Consider the following 10,864-nt stretch of genomic DNA (forward strand, 5'->3'; position numbering starts at 1 on the left):
AAAGGCTTCTAAACAACCTATTTATTTTTATATAATTCCACAGCTAATACTACCTTTCGATGCAGCTTCTCGGAGATATAATCGATAATTATTAATTGTCTTTCAATTAGCTTTATAGCTGCACTATTACAAAGGTTAATTAAGCTCCACGGACACGTTGTACCTCTGCTTCATGTTGTTTCACCCTTTTGCCTTGGTCAATTTACCTTTCTTCATTTTCTTTATTGTTCTTCTGCCCTCGCCCAGTTCACAAGTTTCCTTCCGTATGCCTAGTTTTGACCCTGGTGAAAAAAAAAAAGAAAAAATACTATATCAGGGAGATGCAATATCTTCAGTTGGAGCCATTGAATTAACCAAAAACAACGAATATCTATGTCGTGTGGGTTGGGCTACTTATGCTGAGAGAGTGCCGCTCTGGGACTCTGACACAGGCAAGCTAACTGACTTCAGCACCAAATTCTCCTTCCAAATAGACACCCTGGGTGGGTTGTCCCACTTACGGCCACGGGCTCGTATGTTTCTTAGCTCCTGCCGGATTTCAGATTCCTCCGAATTCAGCTGGTGGCTTCTTAGGGCTGTTTAACACCACAGCTTCTTTCTCTTCTACAAATCATATCGTCTCGGAGGAGTTTGATTCCAACTCAAAACCCTGAGTGGGATCCCCTTGATGTTAAGGACCATGTCGGAATCAACAATAACTCAATTTCTTCAGCTGTCTCCACCCACTGGAACGTCAGCTTCCACAGACAAGATACTGCTGATGTGCAGATTGCTTACAATTCTACTACTAAGAATTTGAGGGTGTCTTGGACCTAACGACTGACCCCTGATCCTCCGGAGAGTACTAGTTTGTTTTACATAATTGATCTGACGAAAGTTCTAACACAGTGGGTGACAATTGGCTTCTCAGCTGCTAAGGGCCAGTTTGGAGAGCGACATATACTTGAATAGTAGTTCAGCTCAAGCTTGGATATTAAAAGTACAAATGGAACTGATGGTAAAAAGATCAGAATAATAGTTGCTTTTACAGTTTCAATTGGGGGTCTGATAGCTGCAGCGATAACGGGACTGTTGATTTTGCAGAGGCGGAAGAAGGAAAGAAATCTGCTGCAGAAAGAGAAACCTTAACTTCGATAAATGATGACCTTAAAAGAGGAGCAGGACCAAGAAGATTTTTTTACAAAGATCTTGCTTCTGCAACCAGCAACTTTCTCGAGAACAAAATGTTGGGCGAAGGAGGGTTTGGTTCTGTTTACAAGGGTTATCTTATTGATTTGGATATGGCTGTTGCTGTCAAGAAGGTTTCAAGAGGATCTAAACAAGAGAAAAAGGAGTATGTAACCGAGGTGAAGACAATTAGCCAGTTGAGGCATCGTAATCTGGTGCAACTCCTAGGCTGCTGCCACGACAGAGGCGAATTCTTGCTTGTGTACGAGTTCATGCCTAACGGTAGCCTTGATGGTCGCCTGTTTGGCAAGAAGAGTCCTCTTGCTTGGGCTGTAAGGTACATTATTTCTCTTGGTTTGGCCACGGCTTTGCTCTATCTTCATGAAGAATGGGAGCAATGTGTTGTGCACAGGGATACCAAATCGAGCAAAATAATGTTAAATCTTGACGTCGAAATTTGGACTAGTCAGTTACTAACTGGATAATAAATCTTTGCGTTAGCATTAAATTTATTTGTTGGAGAAGCAATTTACGATCACTAGCAGATAACTCCCAAACACTTGAAATCACAAAAACCAGTAAGAGGCACCGAAAGTTTTTCCGGTGTGAACCCTCCGACGCCCAAGTCAGTTATCAGGTTTATAGGAAAAACAAAATATGTAATTTCTAGTTTTTCTGAATAAATAATCTTAACGTAATGGAATAGTAAAATCAAAACAGAGAAAGAAAGTTCCACCTCTCCTGACGTGATTTTCTTAGAGTTTTTATAAACACCCCATCCTCACGACCTTAGATCATGGCAATTGATTGACATTAAAAAGTATACATTCAATGAAGATAAAATTATCAATTTTTCACTTATTGTGTAGATTAATGCGCTCATTATTCTTAAATTATTTTAATACTCTCCAAATATATTTATGTTAAATTAATTTGTAATTTTGTAATATGTTAATTTTATTTTAATTTTATTGTAGATATATTTCAAGAATAAAGAGGAGTCGGAACTAGAAGTGGGAACAAAGAAAAATTACTGGAGTATTTTGAAATGCATTATTAAGGAGATGTAATTAATAAAAAAAATATTTCAAAAAATAAAAAAATAAAAGGTAAGCAACCATGCTTTAGCTGCTCGTGATGGTCAAGTGGCCATGTTGCCACCTGACCATCACACACACACACACACACATATATAAAATATAATATAATATAATATAATATTAATAAAATAAAAGAAACAATGCATTCCTTGCCTATAAGAGGCAATGGGATGCAAGCAAGAAGGGGAAGAGCAGTAGAAGAAAGCAAGACGAGAGAGAGAAGCTAATGAATTGTTTCTTTTTCTTCTTTTGTTGTGTAATCAACTTCCTTATAATATTTTTCAAAAGTCTTTTAAATAAAAATAGTGTTTTGTTTTCTTTCAATACGAGTAGATAACTTTACTAAGTTAAGGTGAAGGGTGAAACTCAAGGTTTCAAATTATTAAATTAATTGCTTTCTCAAGTGAGTTTTAAGTTTATTTTATTTTTTTAATGATTATTTTTATGTCATGTTAATTTATAAATTTTCTTGGATCTGTATGGTATTTTAACATAATGGCAACATATTAATATAGTTGTGGCACATTAAGTACTTGATTCCATATTTATCCATACACATAGTTAATTAAAAATTAAATGATGTAATAATTAACTGGTAAAAGTGAGGCAAAATATTAAAAAATATGAGAGTAATAAAATTATAGTTTGAATACTGAGAGTGGATCCCGTAACCTTAACATATTTTTAAATTAATTCATAGTGATTTCTTTTCACGCAATTAATTTTCTTTATTTAACAAATTGGCTACTAGATTTTAAATTTCATGTGGTTCGACCTCGGACTCATCGGGTTATATTATAATTAGAAACTCTTATACTTGGGAGTAATAACACTTTTGAGTCATGTCAGCAATAAATAACCATTAATGAATTAAATTCGTGCTCTGATTTTTTGGAGGAGATTTGTAGCAGTTATTTTGACTGAGTCTTGCTTCCTAGTGACTTGGTCCAATGTCTCTTCAAACCTATCTACTCGAGGTCACTAGAATTACATCATGGTCGAGGTGGCTTACTCGAGGTCACCAGAATTACCTCCTAGTCGAGGTGGCTTACTCAAGGTCACTAGAATTACCTCCTGGTCGAGGTGGTCTGCTCATAGTCTCAAGAATTACCACCTAGTCGAGGTGGCCTATTCGAGGTCATCAAAATTACCACCTGATTGAGGTGGCCTGCTCGAGGTCACCACAATTTTCTCCTAATAGCCTATCAACTATTTACTCACTCTTTACCTCAAGGAGATCATGATCACCCTATTTTATTCTCTAAACATTAGATTTTAATTTTAATGCCAAATTAGGTGACTTTGGATTAGCCAGGCTGATGGACCATGAGCTTGGTCCTAAGACTATTATGCTGGTAGGAACTTTAGCCTACATGGCCTCTGAATACATTAGCACATGCAGGGTTAGTCAAGAGTTAGATGTGTTCAGCTTTAGAGTAGTTGCCTTAGAAATTGCTACTAGAAGAAAAGTGGTTAATCGTTACAAAGAATTTGAAATGGGGTTGGTGGCTTGGGTCTGGGATCTTTATGGAGAAAGAAAGCTACTTTCAGCTGCTAATGAGAGACTGGATTCGAGATTTGATGAGCAACAAATGACATGTTTGTTGATTGTTGGATTATGGTGTGCTCACCCTGACCGTTGTTTCAGGCCTTCCATAAGGCAGGCTATTCAAGTCCTTAATTTTGAAACAACAATGCCAAATCTTCCATCAAAAATGCATGTTCCAAGTTATCATGTGCCTACACCATCTGTCAGCTATGGCGAACCTTTCATTACAAATTCAAGCTTTGAAGTTGGTCGTTGAGCTTGAGCCTGTTCATTTCTTGTATGTTTTCTTTTTATGTTGTAATGAATGAAAATAAATATGTTGAATAAACCTCTGGGATTTATAGGAAGTTACAAATTTATAACATGAGATAGTTGTTAGAATTTGTATGCACTATATGTATGTGGAAAGTATTTCATATTTGATATTTAAGAAAGGAATAACTGAGCAATTTTAGTATATTTGTACAATATGGACAATTATTCTTATGGCATTCTTCAAAGTAAAATATTTTGTGAACAAATTATGTTGTGTTGTTCTTCGAACAGCACCTGAACAGGTGACTGGTGTGGGGCAAATTGCCAATTCATAGATTTTTACTTTTTTTCAGCTTAACATCTGAAGCCAGAGCAAAGGGAAGATACACGTTAGGATTAAGGATTGTTGTTCCTTAAATAAGAAGCTCAAGATCTTTTATCAATAATTGTGTTCCTATCACCGTTCATTCTTATATTTAGCTTGGAAATTAGAATTGGTAAGAATTTATGGTGTTTTTACTAATTAATAATCGGAATGGGCTGAAATAAAAATCAAAATAAATTATTTACTTTAGCTCTGGGAATCGGAATCAGAATCGGAATAAACTGTATTGCCATTAATGTGTTTACTTTATTTTGGAATCGGAATGGATTGTTACAAATTATTAAATTGACCTTAGTTGATTATTGTCATTATTTATAACAACAACAACAACAATTATTGTTAATAATAATTATAATATTTATTATTATTTATAATCATTGTATTCCTAGTAGTAGAGTAGTAGGAGTAGTAATAAATATTAATTATAATGATTAATAATTATAATTAATATTAATAATTTTTTTTTATTCTTATGATGATGATGATATAAGGAAGGATAAAATGAAAATTTCAAGATTTAAATGGGGGTAATATAGTCACTTTAAAATATATGATTCTGATTCCTACCTCTACCCATGAGAATGAGAACTCTAGTAATCATTTTTAATTTTAGGTGGGGTCAGCCTATTTGTTTCTCATTCCATATATCACTTAAGTAAGTAAATATATCATTTATTTCCATTTCTTAATTTCCATTCTCATTCTCAATTAGTAGTAAACACATCATTAATTTAATGAAACGTAAGCTGATGTCCAATAAGCTTAGGTCACCTTTGATTATGAAAGGTTAGTAATTATATCACTATATTTTTTAGGATCATTTTAATATTTGCTACTTATACTTCATTACCGTTGACGCTATTTTCTTGAGAAAGATTTCTAAAAACAAGAAAATCTTTCTATATAAGTCCAGAGCTTAATATTCCCTTTCATTGCAGCTTCTTGGAGATAATTTATAATTGAATGTCAAGACTTAAACATCAAGAATTCAATTAATAAATAGACTAATTCCAGCTATACAGACTCACAATTATAAGGTAAGTCCTACTGAAATGTAGTGCCTCTGTTTCATGCTCTGTCCATCTGTGCCATGAAAAATTTAATTACAATATTTCTTCATTTAGCTAACAAATTCCAATATTTTCTTGGTCAATTATCTTCTTTTTTCCCTTTTCATTGACTTTTTTATGGATTTTGCCGCATTGTCTAAGATTATTATTTTATATGTCTATTTACTAAAGAAATGTCAGCTGTATAAATATACTATATAAAGTTAATCAGAATATAAATTGTTTTCAATGACTGAGGTGAAGTTGACCCTGTCGTGCCGGCGATATTTATGTTATCTCAATCTTTCTATACTATTTTATCTTTCTATAGGCTGGTCGTTAAGCTAGTTTTTCGAATGAATACAGTAGCAATAATGCTATTTTTACTAAATTCAGATATTTAGTTGAGATACGTATTGATGTGTTACCAATCATTTAATATTCTGTGTTTAATATTAACTAATTTTATTAATAATTATTAACTTATTATTTTTACAATCCATACAATAATGGCACATTAAATATCACATCATTAAGTAACTTAATTGAGTCATGAAAATTTTCATTACCAATTTGTTCTGACCGTGACACTCAGGGTGAAGCTTAGAGTAGGCTATAGGCCCAGCCTAGATTTGGAAAATTTTGTTTAAGCTTTAAGGTCATTAAATTAATTTACGAACTTTGCAAATAAGTTTGAATCATTTTCAAAATCAATTCAGCTCCTTTTTTAAAAAAGTTAATTTAAACAATTTCCTACAATTGTCAATTATTATAAAATTATCACATAACTTTTTGGAGGCTTACCCTTCGCATTCTAGAACCCAATTTACTAAAAGGAATGTCCAAGTTGATCGTGGCAAGCAAGTAGCAAGTTCATGTAAGCTATATAAATATACTACGTAAAGTTAGTCAGAATATAAATTGTTTTCAATGATTGAGGTGAAGTTGACCCTATCGTGCCGGCGATATTTCTGTCATCTCAATCTTTCTATACTATTTTATCTTTCGATACGTTGGTCGTTAAGCTAGTTTTTCGAATGCTAATTATTTTTACACAGTCTTGTGTTTTCAATTGAACATATGTTAGTATGCATGATTAAATGGTGTTGATTGAATACATTAACAATAATGCTATTTTTACTAAATTCAAATATCTAGTTGAGATACACACTGATCTGTTACCAATCATTTAATATTACGTGTTTAATATTAACTGATTTTATTAATAATTACTAACTTATTATTTTTACAATCCATATAATGATGACACATAAAATATCACATCATTAAGTAACTCAATTGAGTCATGAAAATTTTCATTATCAATTTATTGTGACCGTGACACTCGAGCTGAAACTTAGTGTAGGCTATAAGCCCAGCCTAGATTGAAAAATTTTGTTTAAGCTTTTAAGGTCATTAAATTAATTTACAAACTTTGCAAATAAGTTTGAATTATTTTCAACATCAATTCAGCTCCTTTTTTAAAAAGTTAATTTAAACAATTTCCTAAAATTTTCAATTATTATAAAATTATCACATAATTTATTAGAGGCTTACCCCTTCTAATTTTAGAACCAAATTTTCATCCCTTTCCTAATTTCTTAATCTTTGTTTTTCATTTTCTTTCTCTCATATACACAAATTTGAGAAGACAAAGAATTTAACACATATTTTAAATTTATTCTTCTTAGTTTTATTATTATTATTTTTAATCAAAAAGCTTAATTCACAAGCTCCTAAAGTGAAGTTTCTTTAGCCCACCCTAAAAAAAATTTATGGTTTCGCTCTTGCTCATACTCTTCCCGTGCATTAATCGAAGTCATTAGGTGATCTCAGAATCCACTCACTGTTTTATCTTCATTTTCTTCTTTTTCACCATTCAAACGTGTTCATTTGCTCTCAAGCTAGATGTTCAATTGCTTTATGCCATGGTGATAATATTTTATCTCAGAAATGGAAAGAAAGTAATTACCACCGAAAAAAAAAATCTATAGTTGGCCTTGTTCAGCAGATATTTTGAATATGTATCAGCGTATGTGGAGTAAATACTCAGTGAAATTGGCATGTATTTGACCTTTGTTAATTGTCATCTGGGCGGCTGAATGTTTTTCGTGTTATTATCTCTAGCGAGCTAATGCCTATAATACCCGATATATATATATATAGTGTTTATTAGATTCAGAATTAAAATTCGGGACAATTTTACGGTATTGTAAATCAGTTTAAAAGATTATAAAAGTGGATTTATGATATCGTCGGATTGGAAAAATTTTCATATATGTAAATATAAACTAATTAAACATATTATTATAAGAAAATATTGATCCTCAAACTTCGATTTTCTCCAGATGTGCCATCATTGTTTCAAGTATCAAAGAACATTAAGAGGACAACTCTGTTTCCAACAATTTCAGCCCATAATTATTTCAGGTATAACACGCTTCAAGGACTGGTCATTCTTCTTCATTTGATGTTTCTCCGACTGTCGGAGTTGATGCAAATAGACCTGCAACATGCGACTGCCATTGTTTGTCTAAATTTTGAGCGCGGCATTCGATTAGAATTTAAAAATGAACATAAATGCCTTTTGGTCATATCTATACTTTCCAAGGTTTATCTCTGAATAATTGTCTATTATCGTCTGTTTCAATGCTGACGTAGCTTTGCTGGCAATAAAATTCCAAAGAAAGTCTTTCTTTAATATTTCAGAGAGTATGATTCCCCTTCATTGAAGCTTGCTGGACATATAAATTACAGCTGGTAGTTGAAAATTGAACATCAAGAAGTCAATACGTAGACTAATTGTGCCTCACTATTTAAAGGCCACTTGAGTTTCCCGGACATGTTGTACCTCCGCTTCATGCTCTCTCCATTTGTTACCATGATCAACATAACTCTCTTAATTTTCATTATTGTTCTTGTTCCCTCAGCCAATTCTGTTTCCTTCCGGATGTCTAGTTTTGACTCCAATAGAAAAGATATAATCTATCAGGGAGATGCAGTACCTTCAGTCGGAGCCATTGAATTAATAAAAAATTACCAATATCTATGTCGTGTTGGTTGGGCTACTTACGCTGACAGAGTGCCGCTCTGGAATTCTGACACAGGTGAACTTGCTGACTTCAGCACCAAATTCTCCTTCCAAATAAACACCCTGGATCGTTCCACTTACGGCCACGGGCTTGTATTTTTCTTAGCTCCTGTTGGATTTCAGATTCCTCCAAACTCAGATGGTGGGTTTTTAGGTCTGTTTAATACCACAACTTCTTTCTCTTCTTCAAATCATATAGTCCATGTGGAATTTGACACTTTCTTCAACTCTGAATGGGACCCTTCTGGCGTTCAAGACCACGTGGGAATCAACAATAACTCAATTGCTTCAGCTGTCCACACCCGCTGGAACGCCAGCTTTCACAGTGAAGACACTGCTGATGTGCGGATTGCATACAATTCTACTACTAAGAATTTGAGTGTGTCCTGGACCTACCGACAGACATCTGATCCTCGGGAGAATACTAGTTTGTTTTATATAATCGATTTGATGAAAGTTCTACCACAGTGGGTGACAATTGGCTTCTCAGCTGCTACAGGCCTCTCTGGAGAGCGACATATACTTGAATCGTGGGAGTTTAGCTCAAGCTTGGATATGAAACAGAGAAATGGAACGGATGGCAAAAAGATCAGAATAATAGTTAGTGTTACAGTTTCAATTGGTGTACTGGTAGCTGGAATGATAACGGGACTGTTGATTTTGCGAAGGCATAAGAAGAAGGAAAGAAAGTCTACCGCAGAGAGAGAGACCTTAACTTCCATTAATGACGACCTTGAAAGAGGCACAGGACCAAGAAGATTTTCATACACGGATCTTGCCTCTGCAACTAGCAACTTTGCAGAGAATAAAAAGTTGGGCGAAGGAGGGTTTGGTTCTGTTTACAAGGGTTATCTAATTGATTTGGATATGGCTGTTGCTGTCAAAAAAGTTTCAAGAGGATCTAAACAAGGGAAAAAAGAGTATGTAACAGAGGTGAAGACAATTAGCCAGTTAAGGCATCGCTATCTGGTGCAACTCCTAGGCTGGTGCCATGATAGAGGCGAATTCCTGCTTGTGTATGAGTTCATGCCAAACGGTAGCCTTGATGCTCACCTGTTTGGCAAGAAGAGTCCTCTTGCTTGGGCTGTGAGGTACAGGATTTCTCTTGGTTTGGCCACGGCTTTGCTCTATCTTCAGGAAGAATGGGAGCAATGTGTTCTGCATCGGGACATCAAATCGAGCAACATAATGTTAGATTCTAATTTTAACGCCAAATTAGGTGACTTTGGATTAGCCAGGCTGATGGACCATGAGCTTGGTCCTAAGACTACAGGGCTGGCGGGAACTTTAGGCTACATGGCCCCTGAATACATAAGCACAGGCAGGGCTAGTAAAGAGTCAGATGTGTTCAGCTTTGGAGTAGTTGCCTTAGAAATTGCTACTGGAAGAAAAGCGGTTGATCGTTACAAAGAATCTGAAATGGGGTTGGTGGCTTGGGTCTGGGGTCTTTATGGAGAAGGAAAGCTACTTTCAGCTGCTGATGAGAGTCTGGATTCGGGATTTGATGAGCAACAGATGACATGTTTGCTGATTGTTGGATTATGGTCTGCTCACCCTGACCGCAGTTTCAGGCCTTCCATAAGGCAGGCTATTCAAGTCCTTAGTTTTGAAACAGCAATGCCAAATCTTCCATCGAAAATGCCCGTTCCAAGTTATCATGTGCCTACACCATCTGTCAGCTCTGGCGAACCTTTCATTACAAATTCAAGCATTGAAGTCGGTCGTTGAACTTGTGCCTGTTCATTTCTGCAATGTTTTTCTATGATATAATTAAGAGTACAGATATTTGAACATTATCAAGGCAATACCAAGACAGAAATAAGGTATTATTCCTACTATAGTATTATTGTAGCACATAAAATGATAATAATATTTATGCTACCGTGTTATCGTTTCTGTCGTAATGGTGTTTTGTTGGTGGCGTAATATGATTTTTCTATATAATTAATAAAGATGAATATGTTGAAGCTAAGCCTGATAAAGTAAGTTAAATATTTATAACGTGGGTCAGTTGTTGGAATTTGCATAGTTGGAAACAGTTTAAGAGTCAAAGAGAGATGATCGTATGATCTCTTGCCTGGAAAAGACGAGAGGCGGGGATTTGATGTTTAGAAAGTATTTGCGTTTTTGGATTTGATTATTGTTGTTAATCTAATCATGCTCGTCTTTTTTATTTTAATTGTTTAATCTTTCATTTTCTTCCACGGTAGAACCTTTCCGCTTTCAATTTAACTCTTCTTCTTTTTTCTTTTTTCTTTTTTTCACTGT

At 34.6% G+C, this 10,864-nt stretch overlaps 1 protein-coding gene and 1 pseudogene across 1 annotated transcript; both read left to right on the forward strand.

Annotated features, from left to right (window-relative positions):
- Nucleotides 1-265: 265 nt before the first annotated feature.
- LOC18035942 lies at nucleotides 266-4,072 on the forward strand (annotated as a pseudogene).
- A 4,275-nt stretch (nucleotides 4,073-8,347) lies between these two features.
- On the forward strand, nucleotides 8,348-10,324 carry LOC18035749 (L-type lectin-domain containing receptor kinase IX.1). Its single transcript, XM_006426167.1, has one exon. It carries the CDS (start codon nucleotides 8,348-8,350, stop codon nucleotides 10,322-10,324), a length of 1,977 nt encoding a protein of 658 aa, XP_006426230.1.
- Nucleotides 10,325-10,864: the final 540 nt, after the last annotated feature.

This window comes from Citrus clementina, unplaced genomic scaffold, assembly GCF_000493195.1.
Source record: "Citrus clementina cultivar Clemenules unplaced genomic scaffold, Citrus_clementina_v1.0 scaffold_7, whole genome shotgun sequence".
Classification (NCBI taxonomy): Eukaryota; Viridiplantae; Streptophyta; class Magnoliopsida; order Sapindales; family Rutaceae; genus Citrus; species Citrus x clementina.